The sequence below is a fragment of the Sapajus apella genome, unplaced genomic scaffold, assembly GCF_009761245.1.
Source record: "Sapajus apella isolate SASKATOON/1434 unplaced genomic scaffold, GSC_monkey_1.0 scaffold62, whole genome shotgun sequence".
NCBI lineage: Eukaryota > Metazoa > Chordata > Mammalia > Primates > Cebidae > Sapajus > Sapajus apella.
In genome coordinates, this window is record NW_022437002.1 from 11,845,722 (window position 1) to 11,867,851 (window position 22,130).

General features: G+C 42.1%; 1 protein-coding gene across 4 annotated transcripts in view; it reads right to left on the reverse strand.

Moving 5' to 3' along the window:
• TRIT1 (tRNA isopentenyltransferase 1) overlaps window positions 1-21,897 on the reverse strand; it is a 38,139-nt gene extending 16,242 nt beyond the window's left edge. For 3 of the 4 annotated variants that reach the window (XR_004259466.1, XR_004259465.1, XM_032247053.1), the window contains exons 1-2: window positions 21,694-21,897; window positions 722-862 (exon numbers count right to left, since the gene is read on the reverse strand). Coding sequence is in view for 2 of the 4 variants with exons in the window: in XM_032247053.1 (XP_032102944.1) it covers window positions 722-862; window positions 21,694-21,867 (315 nt within the window). In the remaining 2 variants the exon portion in view is untranslated. Of the gene's footprint in view, window positions 1-721; window positions 863-19,840; window positions 19,902-21,693 lie in introns of those variants that run through there. The other variant, XM_032247054.1, reaches the window with a different exon arrangement.
• Between the last annotated feature and the right edge of the window lie 233 nt (window positions 21,898-22,130).

Below are 22,130 nucleotides of genomic sequence, written 5' to 3' on the forward strand. Positions count from 1 at the left end.
TGTCTCAAAAAAAAAAAAAAAAGTTCCATCCTATTATAATTATTATGACTTTTCAACATTTTAATATATAGCAATCCAGATACTAAAGGCAGTCTGCATGTTAACACATAGGGCAATCCCCCTTATATTATTCTTTTTGCAAAAATTTCTTGGTTTTACCCAGAACCATATTTTCCAGTCCTCTCCCATCTAACAATCACTTTGAAATTCTAACTATAACTCCATTATATTTATAGATAAACTTCGTATCTCCATTTAAAGGATAGAAAACCAAAGCTCAGTGGGGTTAAGGAAATGCTTTACCCAGTAAAATTCACATGGCCAACAGAGGCAGTTTGAGGACTATAACCCAAAATTTCTGATTCTTAAATCAGTGTTCTTATCACTAAAACAGTGCTTCTCAAGTTTTCATGTGTGTTATGAATCACCAGAGACTCCTGTTACAATGTAGATTCGAATTCAGTAGGTCTGGGGTGGGGCCCAAGAATCAGCATTTCTAACAGGTTTCCAGAGGATGATGACGCCACTCAGTCTAAGGACAAGAATCTGAGTGACAAAGGCACTGTATCTTTCAGCTCACAGTCTGATGGGGATGGCATCCATCAGTAGTTAGGCCTTGGGTGCCCCTTCTGAGAAGAAATTGCTGCTACCGAGAAAAATTCTCTCTTGGCTTGGGCTGCTTTCACCCACGAAACCCAGCCAGTGCCTTTCCTAAGGATATCAGAGCACTTGCTCTATTTCTGAAGTCCACCACTGTGTAATTGGTCACAAGAGGATCCACAAAGCTGATCATGTGGTGCCGGCAGATTCTCTGCTCCTGGGCAGAAACCTTGTTGGTGATGATGTCTAGGCCTTCATAGACCTAAAGGAAAGAAAATTAACATGAGAAAGTCAACCACCTCCATAAAATTTCTTATGGATAGAAATTTTGATCTGTTTCTCCCTCCTGCCAAACACTTCACTGACCCAAAGCACCAGGGTACATGTATTCTAACAGAGAGCACAGCCAGATTTACAAAACTCAAAACAAAAAAAGAAGAAAACAGAGCACTGGTTTTCTTATCAAATAGCAGCCATTAGCTCAGTTTTAAAGGTAAGAAGGGTATGAAAATCCATGTCCAAGTAAAAACTAATTCTGCAAGATTAAAAGGAGGTCCTTTAGGCCAGAACTTTAAAGCACTGAAAATTGGGCAGGTTGTTTTATTTATTTTACTTATCACAAGACTCTAGAAAGGTAACATTTTGCATTGATTGTTCAGTTCTACTTCAAAATGCTTAGATATTTCTTGGATTTAAATGGCTCTAAAAGGTTTTCAGAATTTGTATAAGATTGGTTCCATTTGTGGAAATGTAGTCTAACTACAAAAATACATATAAAACATACAGATACACACTTTGAAGTCAGAACCCCTAATACTGCTGTACTCTAGTGGAAACATTGTGATCTATCAGAATTACTGCTTCAGGGGTCAGCAAGGACAATATAAATACTCAAAGGCAATATCCTGTCTGTGAGCTCTTGATCTGCCAATTCGACTAAAAAGTTCAAGTGTACTTTTTCTAAATGCAAGGTCTCCAAGAACAGATCTGAAAATACTAGTTTGAAAATAGGGATGAATACTTTGAGATTAAATGTTCTCTCTGTAATCACTGATTCCACAGGGAGCACTGAATGAACAAATAATAAGTTCTGTAGAACCCACAAAGATGTTAAAAGCATTTTTATCTCACGTTTCCCTTTACTTACATGGGTGTCAAGTAAGTACAGTCCAGTGTAATGGTTAGGAGGAAAGACCCTGGCGCCAGGCTGCCTCAGCTCATTTCCTAGCTCTGCCACTTACTAGTTATTTGTAGTTGGAGAAGGCAGTTACTAACCTCTCTGGGCCTCAATCCCTCATCAGTAAAAGGAAAATAATAATACCTATCTCCTTGGATTATTATAAGGATTAAATGAGTTAATACTAAAAAGCACTCAGTTTTTGCTTGGCACATTGTTAAGTGGCACATAAGGGTCAGTACTACCTAATTGCTATCATTATCATTACTATTATCACAACAACTAAAGGAGAAGGGGAAATAATTTTAGTATTACTGTTTAATACTCAGAAGCCTCTATGCTCATAGTGACTGAGGTCATTTACTAAGCAAGGATATAAGCTATGTTCAATGAAATAAAATCAGTAAATAGTAAAACAGCATATAAATAAAAAATAATGTAAATAGAGCCATAGGGAAAGTATCAACTCTGCCTTTTTAACTCATTTAATTTGTGCCTGACAGCAGACTCGAATTCTCATACCTGAAAATTAATGGAATCATAAATTGTATTCTTTTCCGTGTATCTTGAATAAGAGTTCCTTCTAATGTTATACAAAGTCATATGGCTATCATACACCGGTGTCTTCTGTGCAAATTAAGAAAATTAAAAGGGAGGTCAGACGAGGTGGCTCACGCCTGTAATCCCGACACTTTGGGAGGCTGAGGTGGGTGGATCATGAGGTCAGGAGTTCGAGACCAGCATGACCAACATGGTGAAACCCCAACTCTACTAAAAATACACAGAAAATAAGTGGGACATGGTGGCATGTGCCTGTAATCCCAGCTACTCAGGGGGCTGAGGCAGAAGAATCGTCTGAACCCAGGAGGCAGAGGTTGCAGTGAGCCAGGGGGCGACGGAGGTTGCAGTGAGCTGAGATCATGCCACCGCATTCCAGCCTAGGCAACAGAGCGAGACTCCATCTCAAAAAAAAAAAAAAAAAAAAAAGAAAGAAACAAACAAACAAACAAAAAACCAAAAGGGGCCAGGACTGGTGGTTCACACTTGCAATCCCAGCACTTTGGGAAGCCAAGGTGGGCGGATCGCTTGAGCTCACAAGTTCAAGACCAGCCTGGGCAATGTGGTGAAACTGCAGCTCTACAAAAAATATAAAAAATTAGCTGGGTATAGTGGAAGGCACCTGTAGTTCCAGCAACTGTGGAGGCTGAGGTGGGAGGATCACTTGTGCCTGGGAGACAGAGATTGCAGTAAGCCCAGATCACACCACTGCACTCCAGCCTGGACAATAGAGCTAGACTTTGTCTCAAAAAAGAAAAGAAAAGAAAAGAAAACGGAAGGGGCTGGGCATGGTGGCTCATGCCTGTAATCCCAGCACCTTGGGAGGCCGAGGCAGGTGGATTGCCTGAGGTCAGGAGTTCAAGACCAGCCTGGCCAAGATGGTGAAACCTCGTCTCTATTAAAAAAAAATGCAAGAAAATTAGCCAGGTGTGGTGGCATGTGCCTGTAATCCCAGCTACTCAGGAGGCTGAGGCAGGAGAATCTCTTGAACCTGGGAGACAAAGGTTGCAGCGAGCCAAGATCATGCCACTACTCCAGCCTGGGCAACTGAGCAAGACTCTGTCTCAAAAAGAAAAAACAACAACAACAACAACAACAAAACTGAAGGGAGGAAAAGAGTTAATAATAACTGTTTATTCCCTCTCTCTCTCTTCCCACAACCCTTGGTTGGCTCTGCTGTGGCTTAGAATTCCAAATGATCCAATATTAAAGAGCTCACATAGCAACGACTTGATTTTGCTAGTAGAGGATTCCTAAATCCTGTTAAGTATGTTACAGTAAAAAGGATTATAAAATTTTACACTGAGATTAATGTTAGTTAATGTTAATCAGTATCATATGCATAGCTGCAAATATACAATTACTCACACCTCTAACAAAGTCAAAATGTAAATATCTCTACCAGCACCTTCTATTAGAGACCCTAGAAGGCTAGATAAAATTTCTTCCTGTGATCTGACTTCAGGTGTATCTTCTAGAGGCCCTTAAAATGGTGAGTTTAAAAAAACTGACACATAAATATAATTGAAACACAAGGTAACCCAGAGCTAGCTCACCTTATTTACTAAAGTGGCCTATTGTACCGCTTATGATATATACAAATGCCAGCAAATATCAGGAAAAAGAAAAGAGTATTAATGGTTTAAACTCATAGAGTTAACAAATTAAAAACTATAACTCATAAAAGTACTACAACTCAGTTACTAACATAAGTTGTCATCTTTGGGTGATCTGTTAACCCTCTGCCTCTTATATCATCAGATTAAAAGAAATGGGACATAAATATGTGGGTGATACTGACTAGACATCTGATTTACATATAATATGGTTTTATGGATATGTTTTTTAGTCATTAACAAAATCCAAAACTGAAAACTTTTGAGCACCAAACACACCATTTAGAGGAGATGCTCACTGGAGTATTTTGGATTTTGGATTTTCAGATTTGGGATGCTCAACTGGTAAATATAAAACAAATATTCCAAAATCAGAAAAAGCTAGGAAACCAAAACACTTCTGGTCCCAAGCATTTTGCATAAGGGATACTCAACCTGTATAACAGTGTATTAAAGTACAATAAATAGGGCCGGGCGCGGTGGCTCACGCCTGTAATCCCAGCACTTTGGGAGGCCGCGGTGGGTGGGTCACAAGGTCAAGAGATTGAGACCATCCTGGTCAACATGGTGAAACCCCGTCTCTACTAAAAATACAAAAAATTAGCTGGGCATGGTGGTGCGTGCCTGTAATCCCAGCTACTCAGGAGGCTGAGGCAGGAGAATTGCCTGAACTCAGGAGGCGGAGGTTGCGGTGAGCCAAGATCGTGCCATTGCACTCCAGCCTGGGCAACAAGAGCGAAACTCCGTCTCAAAAAAAATAAATAAATAAAGTACAATAAATAAAAGTATATGACTGTGATCTGCATTGCAACAACAGGAAAAGGAGAGACAGACTATAAGTGAAAAAGATTGGTGAAGTGTTCATAATTATTGACTCTAGACGATGGATATGTGGGTAGTTCATTTCATTATTTGCCCTATTTTTTTTATATGTTGGGAAATTTCCATAACAATAAGTTTATTTAAAAAAAGACATGGATGTACTTCACAATCATTATAGTGGCTATTAGAAAAAGAAAAACAGAAACAGAAAATAGCAAATGTTGGCAAGGATGTAGACAAACTGGAACCCCTGTGCATTGCTGAGGGGAACGTAAAATGGTGCAGCTATTATGGAAAACAATATGGCAGTTCCAGGAAGGGCAAGGTGACTCATGCCTGTAATCCCAACACTCTGGAAGGCCAAGGTAGACCCAGGAGTTCAAGATCAGCCTAGGCAACTTAACGAGACCCCCATCTCTAGAAGTTAAAAACAACAACAACAAAAACTAGAAGAAAAATAATATGCCAGTTCCTCAAAACATAAAACAGAATTAACATACAACGTATCAATTCCACTTCAGGTATATACCCAAAAGAATTGAAAACAGGGTGTTGGACAGGTATTTACACATCCATGTTCACAGCAGCAGTATTCACAATAGCCAAAAGGTGAAGTAATCCAAATATACATCCATAGCTAGATGGACAAACAAAATGTGATCTATGCATACAATGGAGTATTATTCAGCTTTAAGAAAGGCAGGAAATTGGCCAGGCGAGGTGGCTCATGCCTGTAATCCCAGCACTTTGGAGGCCGAGGTGGGTGGATCACCTGAGGTCAGTAGTTCGAGACCGGCCTGACCAATACGGTAAAACCCTATCTCTGTGAAAAAATACAAAAATTAGCTGGGCATGGTGGCAGGCGCCTGTAATCCAGCTACTCAGGAAGCTGAGGCAGAAGAATTGCTTGAACCTAGGAGGCGGAGGTTGCAGTGAGCCGAGATCGCACCACTGCATTCCAGCCTGGGCTAGAGAGCGAGACTCTGTCTCCAAAAAAAAAAAAAAAAAGAAGGGCAGGAAATGATGACACATGCTACAACATGGATAACCTTGAACATACTATGCTAAGTGAAATAAGCCAATCACAAAAGGACAAACACTGTACGATCTCATGCATATGAAGTACCTAGAGTAGTCAAATTCATAGAGACATAAAGTAGGTTAGTTACCAGAAACCGGGGAGAGGGGAGAATAGGGATTTATTGTTTAATGGGTACAGTTTCATTTTAAGAAGATAAAAACCTATTGGAGATGGAAGGTGGTAATGATTGCAGAGCAATGTGAATGTACTTAATGCCACTGAAATACTGAAAGGACTAAAATAGCCACTGAAATGGTTAATGGTCAATGTTATACCACAATTAAAAAAAAAAGACTTGGATGATAGCTTTTAGGCACAATAAGAAACCAGTGAATAGCAGCAATAGAATAAAATGTTCAAAAGTATGAAAGCTGATAATGTTCTATTTCTTGAACTGAAATTCAGTTGAGTTGTGGTTACACAGGTATTTTAATTTTTTGATAATGTATTGAGCTGTATAGTTATGAATTGTGTATTTTTACAGATATCCTTTATTTATCAGTTAAAATCATACTGCACAGCTAAGAAGCAAAAACACAACATTTTTCACATTTTCACCAAGCATAAATATCTAAACAAACCCAGAAGTCAATCAAGTTTGTGAACATCACATTTGGTCCAGAGGTTTAGGTCACATCCATGCTGTGAATGCCACAATCAGGCTTATGATTTTATTACCAGCCTAGAAAACATTCACATATGAGATCTGTAGCTGAATGTCTTACATTTCCCCTATTTTTCAGCTTCAATTAGTTTTAGCATCACCCTACCTACAATCATTCTGAATGCTGGGAAGAGCCAAAAGGATCTGTGTTATCTTTCAAAGACAGCATGCCACTCTGCTCCATTTCCCCCTCTCCCAAAGGATACCTATGATCTGTGCAGAAGAAATGATTTGGAATAAAATGCTTTTCTCTGCACATAAAATATTTGGACAATACTGAGGGACTACTGGCTTCTTGGTAGGGCCTGATGACTGAAATATTCTGAAAAATTCCAGGTTTAACCCACTTCATCAATTATCTAACATAACTGACTTATCTCTGCAAACATTTATTAAGAGGTTACCATGTGTTAGGTATACTGCAAGATGTTAGTTACACAAAGAAGATTAAGAAAGTCCCATGGCCAGGCATGGTGGCTCACATCTATAATCCCAGCACTTTAGAAGGTTGAGTAGGAGGATCATTTGAGATAAGGAGTTCAAGACCAGCCTGGCCAACACAGTGAGACTCCATCTCTACCAAAAATTTAAAAATTAGTCAGGTGTGTTGGCACGTGCCTTCCAGCTACTTGAGAGCCTGAGGCAGGAGGATCGCTTGGGCCCAGGAGTCCAAGGCTGGAGTGAGCTAAGAAAGTGCTGCTGCACTCCAGTCTGGACAACAGAGCAAGACCTTGTCTCTTTAAAAAAAAAAGAGTGCTAGTCTTCAGAGTCCAAGTTAGGCACAAATAGCTGTAATAAAGGGAGATACATGATATAAAAGCTTATAACCATCAAACATTTAATGTTCTAGGCATTTAATTGGGTATTATAGAAAAATATACCTTTTTGTTTCATCTCTGTTGATGGTTTATTTCCAGACTAAAAATAAATTTTGGAAAAATGGTACAAGGCTGAAATAACCTGAACTCTCCAAATCAACAGAGCTGAAATGCCCAGAGGAACTAATGAAGGTAAAAGAAATCTACAACAGAGCAAAAAAAAAGATATAAAAAACCCCCCCACAAACAACAACAACAAAGATATGGAAAAAACAGGGGGCCGGGCGTGGTGGCTCATGCCTGTAATCCCAGCGCTTTGGGAATCCAAGGCAGGTGGATCATGAGGTCAAGAGTTTGAGACCAGCCTGGCCAACATGGTGAAACCCTGTCTCTTCTAAGAATACAAAAGTTAGCCAGGTGTGTTGATGCATGCCTGTAATCCCAGCTACTCGGGAGGCTGAGGCAGGAGAATCGCTTGAACCTGGGAGGTGGAGGTTGCCGTGAACCAAGACTGTGCCACTGCACTCCAGCCTGGGCCACAGAGTAAGACTCTGTCTCGGAAAAAAAAAAGATACGGAAAAACCAAAAAACAAAGAAATCTACAACAGAGACCTACAGGAAAACCAGCAGAATCCAGAGCAGTGGTTCTCAACTCAAAGTGATTTTGTTCACTGGGGTACATCTGGCAATGTCCAGGCCTTTTTTTTTTTTTTTTTTTGAGATGGAGTCTTGCTCTACTGCCCAGGCTGGGGTGCAGTGGTGTAATCTCGGATTGCTGCAACCTTGGCCTCCTGAGTTCAAGCAATTCTCCTGCCTCAGACCCCAAGTAGCTAGGATTACAAGCACCTGCCACCACACCTGGCTAATTTTTGTGGGGTTTTTTTTTTCCTATTTCTTTCTTTCTTTTTTTTTTTTAGATGGAGCCAGGCTGGAGTGTGTGGTGCAATCTCAGCTCACTGCAATCTCTGCCTCCCAGGTTCAAGCGATTCTCCTGCCTCGGTCTCCTGAGTAGCTAGGACTACAGGCACACACCACCACACCTGGCTAATTTTTGTATTTTTAGTAGAGATGGGGTTTCATCATATCGGCCAGGTTGGTCTTGAACTCTTAATCTTGTGATTCACCTGCCTCAGCCTCCAAAAGTGCTGGGATTACAGGCGTGAACCATCACGCACAGCCTATTTTTGTGTTTTTAGTAGAGATGGGATTTCAGTATGTTGGCCAAGCTGGTCTCGAATTCCTGACCTCAGGTGATCCGCCCGCCTCAGTCTCCCAGAGTGCTAGGATTATAGGTGTGAGCCACTGTACCCAGCAAGAAACATTTTTGATTGTCACAACTTTGGAGTTGGCAGCGCTACCAGCATCTAGAGGGTAGAGGGCAAGGATGCTGCTAAACATTCAATGATGCACACTGGTCTAGCCCTCAGCCCCTACCACAAAGAATTATCTGGCCCAAAAATGTCAACAGTCCTGAAATTGAGAATCTCTGATCTAAAGAAATTTCACTTTGCAGATACTCCCCACAATTTTTTTAGTGTACTGCCAAAGATCCCATCCTTTTAAGGCTCCATCCCTTTGGGCTGCCTTCCTGTAGGGTGGCCCTGAGTGTGCTAATCAGCAGCAGTGTCCGTGGCAGTGGGCAGATCCCAGAGCTCTGGGTGCTGGCTGTGATGTCCCAGTATAGCTGTCTACAAGCAAAAGGGAAAGCTGCCCCCTGGTTTGGTTCCTTCCCCGCAAGCTATCATTCACCTTTTCTTTTTTTTTCTTTTTTTTTTTTTTTTTTTTTACAGTCCAGAGGTCTTTTATTTTTTTTAACACCTATTATGCCATGAATTCATAGGGAACAGGTTCCAGCAGCTCAGGCTCCTTCCCATTGGTTCTCACAAAGTGTGCTTCTCTGGGTGGAGCAGGCTGGCGCTTCAGTTGGACCCAGGTACCTTTCTCTTTGGCTTCTTTCTTTTCTGATCATTTTCCTTCACACGTTTTAGGAAGCTACCTCGGCTCTTAAGAGTGCTTGATGTGCTCAATACGCACATTAATTCTCTTGGCAAGAATCCTGCCCTTAACTTGTTTGTTTACAACAATGCCAACAGCATGCTGGGTAACATTGTAGGCTCTTCCAGTTTTGCCATGATAACATTTGTGGGGCATTCCTTTTTGAACAGTACCCATTCCCTTGATGTCTACAATATCACCTTTCTTATAGATTCGCATATATGTGGCCAAAGGAACAACTCCATGTTTTCTAAAAGGCCTAGAGAACGTGTATCGAGTGCCTCTCCTCTTTCCCTTTGTGTTCGTCATTTTGGCGAATTACTGGCGGTTCCGGCCGAAAGCTATCATTCACCTTTTCACTCATGTCCTTCCCATTTCGAATTAGATCTTAAAGTCCTTCAACCACTTTCTTGCCTCAATGGATTACACCTGCCTTGAAAACCATACCCTTGGATTATGGCTCAATATAATCATCCACTGCTTGCTGCCCTCCACTGCCCTATGGGTAACTCACTGAGATCATTTGAACCTGACTGCCAAATATAACAGTTTTCTACTAAGCTCTCAAAACAAGTAACGGAAAAAGCAACAATCTGATACTATTGAGCTCTCTGTCCTTCATAAATCACTCCCCTTTGAGGCTTCAAGGGCACCATTCTTTCCAGGTTTTTCTTCTTATCCCACTAGACCTTCTTCCATCTATTTTACTGAGGCCGGCCACTGATCTATTAGCAATACCCATCAGGGAACAATATTGAGAAATAGCAGTCTTTATGGCATCCACCTGCCCTTTTTGTATTATAAACTTTTTCTGGGTGACACCCATGGCTTCTACAACCATTATTGTGCTGATAACTCCCAAAAACCATATCCACAATCTAGTTCTCTTTTTGTGGTGCCAGACCTGTATATTCAACTGTCTAGTGGACATAATCAAGAAGCACATGATATATGGAAAAGTGGTTAACAGTAAGGACTCTCGTCACGCATGGTGGCTCACACCTATAATCCCAGCACCATGGGGTGGCCTAGGCAGGTGGATCACTTGAGCCCAGAGTTCAAGACCAGCTGGGCAACATTGTAGGACTCTGTCTCTATCAAAATAAATAAATAAATAAATTAGGTATGGTGGCATGCACATAGTCCCAATTACTCAGGAGGCTAAGATGGGAGGGTTGCTTGAGCTCAAGAGGTTGCGCTGCAGTGGGCCATAACTGCACCGCTACACTCCAGCCTGGCAGCACAACAAGAAAGAAAGGAAGGAAAAAAAATAAAGAAAGAAAAATTAAAAAAAAAAAAAATAAAAAAGAAAGGAAGAAAAGAAAAAAAAGGAAGGAAAGGAAAGAAGAAAAAGAAAGGAGAAAGAAAGGAAAAAGAAAAGAAAAAGGGAGGGAAGGAAAGAAGGAAGGAAGAGAAAGAAGGGAGGAAAAAGAAAGAAGAGAAAGAGAGGGAGGGAAGGAAGGAGGGAAAGAAGGTCACATTTCTCTTCTGGAACCTCAAGTTTCTCACATCTAACATCTCTTCTAGTTCTTTTTTTTTTTTAGACGGAGTCTCTGTTTCCCAGGCTGGAGTGCAGTGGCGTGATTTTGGCTCACTGCAACCTCCGCCTCCCAGGTTCAAGCAATTCTTCTGCCTCAGCCTCTCGAGTAGCTGGGACTACAGGCACGAGCCACCATGTCCAGCTAATTTTGTATTTGTAGTAGAGATGGGGTTTCACCATATTAGCCAGGCTGGTCTCGAACTCCTGATCTCATGATCCACCCCCCTCAGCCTCCAAAGTGCTGGGATTACAGGTGTGAGCCACCATGCCCAGCCAAAAATAACGTTTTTAAAAACAACTTCAGTAGGTTAAGACTAATAAGTTTGCTGTAGGAACATCAAGGCCATTATTCTTTTTAACTGTGGCAGAAATTCAACTGTAGACATGCTGAATAAATTGGACAGATTAAGATGCTCAGAAAGCAGGAAAGGCCAGGCACAATGGCTCACACCTGTAATCCCAACACTTTGGGAGGCCAAGGCAATTTTAGTCAGCTAGCCGTGGTGGCACATGCTATAGTTCTAGCTACTCAGGAGACTCAGGTGGGAGGACTGCTTGAGCCAGGAGGTCAGAGCTGCTGTGAGCCATGATTGCACCACTGCCCTCCAGCCTGAATGACAAGGCAAGACACTGTCTCAAAAAAATAAAACAAAATAAAAAAGCAGAAGAACTGGCTGGGCGTGGTGGCTCACGCCTGTAATCCAAGCACTTTGGAGGCCATGGAGGGCAGATCACCTGAGGCTGGGAGTTCAAGACCAGCCTGACCAACATGGTGAAAGGCCGTCTATAAAAAAAAGAAAAAAAATTAATTAAAAAAAAAAAAAGCAGAAGAACCTGTGCCTGATTTGTTGAGTAAGTGTAGTGAGACTCATGGTTTGGAATTTAGAGTGCAGAGCATGGCTTTTATTCTTTCCTATGGCTCTTCTCTTTAAGGGAAAAGAAATCAGAATCATATAAGGCTACAGTTTTCAAACTGAGATGTGTATAATATGCATGTGGTACATTCTTCTGAAGCATCAGTCTTACTAAGTAGTTTTAAAAAATTGAAACATTTTTACATCTAAACAAACATTAGGGCAGAGAATGCAAAATTGGCACGTATTTTTAAGTTAAAACATGAGAAACTGCAACATAGAGCTTCTGCAGAGGCTGCTTGGAAGTTCACCTGCAAACAAACACTGGAGAAGCACGGGCATAAGGAAATTCAGAACATCCATCCAGTCCAAACACCCAAAATTGTATATTTGAGAATACTGAGGCTCCCCTGACCATGTAACTGGCTGGAAGCAGAGACAGGACTAATGCCAGGATGCTCTGCCTATAACCCAAGCTATTTTTGCTGCCTCCTACTAGTAGAAGGCAGCAGAAACCTACTTTTATCCCCATTTGACTCTGGTGTGTTTGTTTGCTTTAAGTAATGAATTCCTACTGAGGTGAAATTAAATTCCAGAAACTGAGGAAAAGACAGCTACCACACACTGAACCCCTTCAAGGTTCTTATGAGAGAAAGCTACAAATATACACAGAAAACGCCATGTGACCATAATGCTGACACAAAAACAAAGGGCTTAAGAGAGAAAGTAAGGTTCATAATGAAGTTTCTATTCTTTGGCCATCTTTACAGCCTCAAGATTGGCCCATCTTTGATGATTTCAGTGATATTTTATCTCAAGATACCTAAAATAGCATATGAGAGCTGAGGTACTCCAGTATTTGGAGGTCCATGTCTAAGTTAGGAGGAGACAATAGAGTATCATGGAGTGGACCATCTAGGTTCAAATTTTGCCTCTGCCATCCAGCGGTGGCCTTCACTTAGCAGATTATTTAAATATCTAATTTTTTGTTGCTTCAAGTGTCCCCATCTGTAAAATGAGGATAATACAAGCACCTACACTCCTTTTGAGGTTATTTGAACATTAGTGTTAGTGCATGCAAAATGTTTAGAATGATGCCAGGTAGATAAGCACTAAGTAGGGAGTGATCACTTCAGCTCAGGAGTTCGAGACCAGCCTGGACAACATGGGAATAAAAAATTTTAAAATTAGCTGAGCATGGGTGTGGTGGCACACGCTTGTAGTCCCAGCTATTTGGTAGGCTGAGGTGGAAGGATCACTTTATGAGGTTGATGGAGCAACATACCATCTCAGAAAAAAAAAGTCACTAGTTGCTAGTGTTGCTAGTATAAATGAATACACACCCATGCCTTTATTGTCCCTGTTGCTCTTCCCTACATACTTATAGGTAACAGCAGGTTAACTGTGGGGTCCTGTGTTATCCAGGCATACTTAGGTCTGGATATGTTTGGTTAGCTACCCAATTTCCTTTCCTTTTTCTTTTATTGGTTTACTTCTCATTACCTAACACAGTACTTGTAATAATGTTTTTCTTTTTTTTTTTTTTTTTTTTTTCCTGTTTTTTAAGAGACAGGGCTGTGCTCTGCTGCCCAGGCTGGAGCGTGGTGGTGCAGTCTTAGCTGACTGCAGTAACTTTCCAGGCTCAAGCGATTCTCGCATCTCAGCCTCCCAAGTAGCTGGGACCACAGGTGTGCACCAGCAGGCCAAGGTTGTTTTTTAAATTTTTTACAGAGATGGAATTTTGTCACGTTGCTCAGGCTGGTCTCTAACTCCTGGGCTCAAAGTGATCCACTCACCTCAGCCTCCCAAAGTGTTAGGGTTGCAGGCATGAGCCATCACACCTGGCAGACATGAACTCTTTCAAAAAGAGTGTTAAAAAACTATTTGCAGGCCGGGTGTGGTGGCTCATGCCTATAATCCTAACACTTTGGGAGGTTGATGTGAGAAGATTGCTCATACTCAGGAGTTTGAGACCAATCTGGGCAACAGTGAGATATCTCTCTCTATCTAGTATAGTATTTTTTTTTTAATGGCTGGCCAAGAATGGTGTCCCATGCCTATAATCCCAACACTTTGGGAGGCAAAGGCAGGCAGATGGCTTGAGCTTAGGAGCTGAAGACCAGCCTGGGCGACACGGCAAAACCCCGTCTCTACAAAAGCAAACAAACAAAATTAGTTAGGTGTAGGTGGCGCACCTGGGACTGTGGTCCTAGCTACTCAGTAGGCTGAGGTGGAAGGATCGCTTGAGCCCTGGAGGTGGAGACGGCAGTGAGCAGAGACTGCACCACTGCCCTCTAGCCTGGGCAACAGAGTAAGACCCTGTCTCAAAGAAAAAATAAATAAAAGGTGTAACAAACAGAAAACTCAAAAAAGACAAACACTGGTGGCCATACTGGGTAAAGTGGCTCACATCTGTAATCCCAGTGCTTTGTGAGGCTGAGGTATGAGGATCATCTGAGGCCAAGAGTTCAAGACCAGCCCTGGAAACAGAGGGACAACATCCCTACAAAAATAAAATTAAGGAGAAACACCAAAGGCCAATACGTCCTTGAAAAGATAATTAACCACCCTCGGAAATGTAATTAAAATGAAATCCATTTGTTATTTACCAGAGTGACATGAATGAAAAAGACAGGGAATACACAGAACTGCAAATGTGAGGTGAAACAGACATATTACTGGTATAAAGTTTGTCCAAAGTAGTATGGCAATATGTTCCAAAATATAATGTGTGCAACTCATCAACAAAAAACAACTCAAATGTAAAATGAACAAAGGACTTTGAACAGATATTTTTCCAAAGAAGATACAAATGGCCAACAAACACACCAAAAAACGTTCAAAATCATTAGCCACTAGGGAAATATAAATCAAAACCACAGTAAGATGCCACTTTCATACCCACTAGGATGACTATAATTTTTTAAAAAGGAAAATAATAAGTGTTAGAATCGATAGGGAGAAATCTGGTACCCTTGTACTTTGCTGGTGGGAATGTAAATAGGTATAGCCACTGTGAAAAACACTATGGCAGTTCCTTAAACAGTTAAATACAGAATTACCACATGATCTAGCAATTCCACTCCCTGGTATATACCCCAAATAATTCAGAACAGGTACTAAAACAAACATGTACACTGGTGTTCTCTCTCTCTCTCTCTCTCTCTCTCTCTGTTTGTGTGTGTGTGTGTGTGTGTGTGTGTCTCATTTATATGAAATAACTCAGACTAGGTAAATCTATAGAGACAGCAGACTGGAGGTTTCCAGGGATGCCTGGAAAGAGAAATGGTGAGTAACCGCTTAATGGATATGGGATTTTATTTTGGGGTGATTAACTATTTTGCAACCAAATAGATGTGGTGGCTGTACTACATTGTGATTGTACTATGCAACTGAATTGTTCATTTTTAAATGGACAATTCAGTTGCATAGTACTTCCCTCTTTAAAACCTCAAACTTCATGGCATGACTTTTGAGGGCCTCAAAAATTTGTTCCCAGGATCCAGATTTTTCATTTTACCTCCTCCTACTGTCCCTCACGTACCCTCTATGCCAGATAGTCGCTGGTCATTCTTTGAAAACATATCATGCACTTTCTTTACTTTGCCCATAGTATTCTTTTGTCAGTAATATTGTTCTTCCCACTTCTCTGCTTGATAAAATGTACACCGTGGTACAGAGGAAAAGAATGGGATGGAGGATGAATGAATAAATAAATAGGACTTAGAGGGAAAAGTATAAAACAGTATGGAGATAGGGTTCAAGAAAGTAATTTTGGGTAGGAATGAGACAATAACAGCACACATATCAAAAGGTTGTGGTGAAAATATTAGATAATATTTGTCAAACTTTTAGGAGAGTGCCTGACATATATATTTTTTGCTATTATCTTCAGCAGTATAGTTATTATGATCATTCATGGTACAGTAGTGAGGGCTTTAACTCTGGCTGCCACAACGAGGGAAGAGCAGGGAGGCTGCTTGCTGCTCACAAGCAGAGCCCCAAAGATATCAAGAGGCAAACAGGATCCTGGTCTGACTCAAGTTTCTAAGGAATTCAAAAGTACACAAAAAAACAAAGCCAATTCCATTAAATCACACTGGAGCACATATGTGAATTCCTATATATTCCAAGTAACTTTTACTCCTCAAATACGTATTTCTTCTTGAAGTGGAGCTGCTTCGACACCCTGCCCCAGGGTGAAACAGGGTAGCACTCATCCTCATGAATCTGAATCTGTAAGCCTCATTTGTGCTCTCCTATGATTTCCCATTTGGCCAGTAGTTACTTCTCCTTTGTTATAGAACACAGATTTGACTCCAAATTCTCCCTGTTGCTGCAAAAACGTGACCACATATGTACAATGCACACAGCTTAATATTGTAGACAAAAGAAAACAAAATTCACTTACAATAAAGCTGAACCAAGGGACCTACAAATTATATATATATATATGATGAGTTGAAAATTTTGAGATTTCCTTTTTAGCCTCTTGTAAGTCTTCGTCCTTTTAAAAGACCGCCTTTGTCAGTTGTGGCACATAGCCTCCAGACAGACCCCATTTCTTCTGGTGAACAGGTCTTCAAGCCTTTTATTTCACATTTTATTAAGCCACTGTCATCCACCATTCCATCTCTCTTTTCATATCTCCCCAACCCAAAAGCATCCCATATCTCCCTTGATCAGACAGTCTTTCGGTACAAACACTGCTCCTACAGTATGGCCCAAAGCAGACAGAAAGAATACAGAGGCCAGGTGGGATAGCTCATGACTGTAATTCTAGCACTTTGGGAAGCCAATGCAGGAGGATCGCTTGGGGTCAAGAGTTCAAGACCAGCCTGGGCAACATAGTGAGACCCCATTTCTATTTTTTTTTTTTTTTTTTAAGAAGGCAAGTGTAGTGGTTCACGCCTATTATCCCAACACTTTGGGAGGCCGAGGTGGGCGGATCGTGAGGTCGGGAGCTCGAGACCAGCCTGGCCAACAAGGTAAAACCCCGTCTCCACTAAAAATACAAAAATTAGCTGGGTGTGGTGGCAGGAGCCTGTAATCCCAGCTACTTGGGAGGCTGAGGCAGGAGAATCAGTTGAACCCAATACACAGAGGCTGTAGTCAGCCGAGATCGCGCCATTGTACTCTAGCCTCGGTGACAAGACCAAGACTCCGTCTCCAAAAAAAGAAAAAAAAGGAAGAACAAGGAGCTCCACATCTATTAGATAAGATGAAACATACTCTGCTTGCTTACTAGTCAGACTGCCAAGAATCATTTGTTTTTCCTCTTGTAGGTTTAAACAAACACAAAAGGAACTGTGTTCCTATGTACAGCTAATGCTTTTCCACAGGACTTGAAGAACTGAGGCATTAGAGACACTTCCTCTCTATAAACCCAAACAGAACACTTTTTTTTTTTTCTCTTAACATATAGTTGGTAGTTTGTATTTCCAGGCCATTATTGTACATGTTTGGCAAGGGCCTTCAATTTTCTCAGTACAATGTTTCATCCAGTCACTGAAGGCCTCGCATTGTACCTTGAATTTACATGCCAAGAAAAAGACAGACTGAAAAGAAGACCTTCGGTATCATCTTCCCGAAATATATCAGACTCTACAAATGAGTTAGAAGACCCAGATCCAATTCCCAGTGTCTTGCAGTGTGATCTCTAGACAGCTCTTTAATCTTTCTGTACCTCCAGTTTTTCCATCCTGGAAAACCCGGATCATATTACCTGTCCCTCCTTGAATTCAGACTTTTACAATGGAATGAGAATATTTTTATTTCTATAATTTGTGAAACAACCACCATTCAGAAGACTCAGCAAATAAAGCACAAATGTTGTTTCTCACTTCTGTCAGAACTGCCACATAGAAATCCTCAGCAAAACCTAAGAGAAATCCCAAAGCAGGTAATTCCCTCAGAAAGTAGTTATGATTTCCCAGTCCACAAATGCCATGCATAAGAATCCATGCATAAGGGAGGGCACATGTTTTTAGGACCTCCTGGGGCTGTGTCATAAGAAAAAAAAGAAAAAAAAAATACTGGGAATCAAGAGGACAGGCAGGACCTTCAGATGCCAGATGGCTAGAGAAGCAAGTCACTGCATATCAGGCTACATGAAGAAATTATTGCTCTAGACACAATACCTTTAACAACCCCATTGTAGTTTTACCTCAAGAGTTTAAAGCACTTATTCAATGTTTACAAAAACAAATACTTTCTCTGGATAGGAACTGCCCTATAGGTGCTATAGGTGTTGCTCTGGGGATGACCCTACAGTTTAAAGTAGGACAAAGGGGTGACAAAAGCAGTATGAGGTGTGAGATAATTTAACATTTAAGATAATGTTGTACAATAGTTTTTGAGTTACTGGTATACTTCTAAATACAAAATTTTTAGCAGGACACCAAAAGGAATTATTAAAATGCAAATACTGGTTGTAAAAAACCCAATTTGGAAACTTGAAAAGGCTTTCTAATCATCACACTTTCTATTTGGTCACCCTTTGGTCTGTTACAACAAAGAAGTTTACTGTTCTGTCTAGGCTCTCCACAAGTCCAAGTTTACCCTTTGTTCCAATAGACACTGTCTTTGGTACCAACTTGGCATTAGATCCTATTAATATCTCTTAGCTGGGGCAAATTTTATCTCCAAAGAGTGCATCAGGTGGCTTTCAGTCAGCTAAACACTCCACTTGACAGATACCACTATGAATTAACACTGTGATTTACAATATGAATCCTAAAATATATCTTATATCCTGATCAGAATGTAGCACACTCCTATGAAGGATGAGTGGCATACAAGTTAAAAACTCCCAGCCGGTGCAATGGCTCACTCCTGTAATCCTGGCACTTTGGGAGCCCGAGGCACGGGGATCATGAGGTCAGGAGATGAAAACCATCCTAGCTAACATGATGAAACCCTGTCTCTGTTGAAAATACAAAAACTTAGTCGGGTGTGGTGGCACACGCCTGTAGTCCCAGCTACTTGGGAGGCTGAGGCAGGAGAATCACTTGAACCCGAGAGGCAGAGGTCGCAGTGAGTCAAGACTATACCACTGCACTCCAGCGTGGCAACAGAGCAAGACTTCGTCTCAAAAAAAAAAAAAAAAAGAAGGCCAGGTGCAGTGACTCATGTTTGTAATCCCAGCACTTTGGGAGGCCGAGGCAGGCAAATTACCAGGTCAGGAGTTCAAGACCAACCTGGCCAATATGGTAAAACCCTGTCTATACTAAAAATATAAAATTTAGCTGGGCATGGTGGCAAGCACCTGCAATCCCAGCTACTCATGAGGCTGAGGCAGGAGAATCGCTTGAACCCGGGAGGCAGAGGATGCAGTGAGCTGAGATCGTGCCACTGCACTCTAGCCTGGGCAACAGAGCGAGACACAGTCTCAAAAAAAAAAAAAACCACATACAGTCTGAGCGTGGTAGCTCATGCCTATAATCCCAGCACTTTGGGAGGCCAAGGCCGGCAGATCACCTGAGGTCAGGAGTTCCAGACCAACCTGACCAACATGGAGAAACCATGTCTCTACTGAAAAAAAAAAAAAAATACAGAATTAGCCAATTGTGGTGGTGCATGCCTGAACCCGGGAGGCTGAGACAGGAGAATCGCTTGAACCCGGGAGGCAGAGGTTGCAGTGAGCTGAGATTGAGCCATTGCACTCCAGCCTGAGCAACAAGAGCGAAACAACGTCTCAAAACAAAACAAACACAAGCTGAAGGCCAGGCACTGTGACTCATACCTGTAATCCCAGCACTTTGGGAGACCGAGGCAAGAGGCCAGGGGTTCACGACCAGCCTGGCCAACATGGCAAAACCCCATCTCTACTAAAAATACAAAAAAAAATAGCCAGGCATGGTGGCACGCACCTGTAATCCTAGCTACTTGGGAGGCTAAGGCACAAAAATCGTTTAAACCTAGGAGGTGGAGGTGGCAGGGAGCCAAGATTATGCCACTGCACTCCAGCCTAGGTGACAGAAGGAGACTGTCTCAAAAAAAGAAAGAAAAAAAAGAAACAAACGTTTCTATGGTACACAGCTAGAATGAGTAAAAAGACCTAATAGCTATTATAGAGCTGTATCCAACCCTCCCTGCCAGAACCCAGTAACTTACTTAAAAATAGATGTAAGGCCCACAGTGGCTCACGTGTGTAATCCCAGCACTTTGGGAGGCTGGGGCAGGTGGATCACCTGTCAGGAGTTCCAGACAAGTCTGGCCAACAAGGCAAAATTCCATCTCTATTAAAAATACAAAACTGGATGTGGGGTGGGTGCCTGTAATCCCAGCTATTTGGGAGACTGAGGCAGGAGAATTGCTTGAACCAGGGAGGCAGAGGTTGCAATGAGCCGGAGATCACACCACTGCACTCCAGCCTGGGTGACAGAGTGAGACTCTGTCTCAAAAAAAAAAAAAAAAAAAAAAAAAAAGATGGAAAATTATTGAGAACACTTTCTTGACAGGAACTATGCGTGGTTTATGGGGAGAGGCAGTCAGAGGCCTTAATATGGTGACATGAGTAAAGACCTGAACAAAGAGGGGAGCAAGCCACGTGGTTATGTAGGCACAGAGGTTCCACTAAGTAGAGGGAAAAAGTGTCCTGAAGTAGATTCACTTCTGTGCCATTCTCCACACATCCACCAACTAGACATCCCCTTTGGATGTCCTGTTGCCACTCCCACGTGCCCTGCAAGATCTCTCTGACTTCCAGGTTCACCATACTCTCCCAGACATGTAAACCTGAATCTAGACTCACACTGTGGGAATCACTTTCTTCCCCGACTACCCAACTCCTATTGATGACACTTTCAAAATATTACATCTCTCTCTTCCCCTTCATTCCCACTAACACCAAACCAACCCAGAAGTATAGAAATTATAGAACAAGAGCCGGGTACGGTGGCTCACGCCTGTAATCCCAAAGTACTGGGTGAGGTGAATAACTTGAGACCAGGAGTTCAAGACCAGCCTGGCCCACATGGTGAATCCCCATCTCTACTAAAAATACAAAAATTAGCCAGGTGTGGTGGTGCATGCTTGTAATCCCAGTTACTTGGGAGGCTGAGGCAGGAGAATCCTTGAACTCAGGAGGTAGAGGCCGCAGTGAGCCAAGATTGCACCACTGCACTCCAGCCTAGGCCACAAGAGCAAAACTCTGTCTCAAAAATAAAAATAAATATAGAACATAAATATTGGCATGGACTTAGATGTCATCAGTGTAACTCCATCTTACTGAAACTCTCATTACTCAAGTCTCTGAAGTATCAGACCAAAGATCTATTATTACACCATTCTTGGATATTTTTCATTCAAGTACCATATGTGCTGCTCACAAATTAACGTTCCTTACGCTCAAGATCTCATTTATCAAGCACTATAACCTTGTGCGGTAGGTGACATTTTCTCACTTCACAGTCACATAAAATAACGTCCAAATAAACGACATTGTTGATTCGAAGTTGCATGGCCAATGACAGATTCGGGACTAGAATCCAGGTCTCCTGACTGTCAACCCTATTCCACTCCCCCAGCAGACACCATAGGCGGTATCCAATTTATCCTGATCTCGCTGGGCTAGGGTTAGAGTTATAACAAAAGCGCTGAAATATTTTTCATTCAAAAGATATTTACTGGATGCCTATATAACGATCTTGTAGGTTCAAATACCATGTCTTCCACTTATTCGCGATGTGACATGGAGTCATTTCACCTCCCTAAGCCCCAACTCCCTTCTCCATAAAAGGAGGTAATAGAACCTACCAAAAAGTAACGTCGTGAGAAGTTAATGAGATGAAAGGGAAACATCTGGCACTGTGCCTGGCATGCGGCGGGCGCCTAGTAAGTATGGGCTCCCTTTACTTAACCCCTACACCCCTACAAGCCTCGGGTTCACCCTTTTAGACCTTTGCCACAGGGTGTCCAAAAGGCCTCTGAGGTTCCCAGCGCCCGGGCCAACCGCACTGCCATACCTGCATGGAGTCAGCGCTGACGATCTCACCACCAAGCCGCTGGCCTAGCTGCAATGCCAGCGTGGATTTGCCGGTGCCCGTGGCCCCAAGAATCACTACAAGAGGTAGGGTTCGTTGCAGGTCCCGGAGCCCACGGCCCACAGGAACTGCTCGGGCAGCCGCCACGGACGCCATCTTATGGCCGTCTGCGCTTGCGCCGGACAGCTGTCCCCATGGCAACCGTCTGTGCGCCTGCGCGGATCTGAGGCTTTGCGGCAAGGTTACTTAGGGGTGAGGGAGCGGCAGCAGCCGGGCGACATGACTGCACTCAACTAGGTGGTGTCAGAGCCGCCACTACCTTCCGTCTTAAATGGTACATCTAGCAACCCTATCTAAATAGATCTGTCCTTATTATTCTTTCACAGCACTCAATTATTTTTATTCATAGCACTTATTAC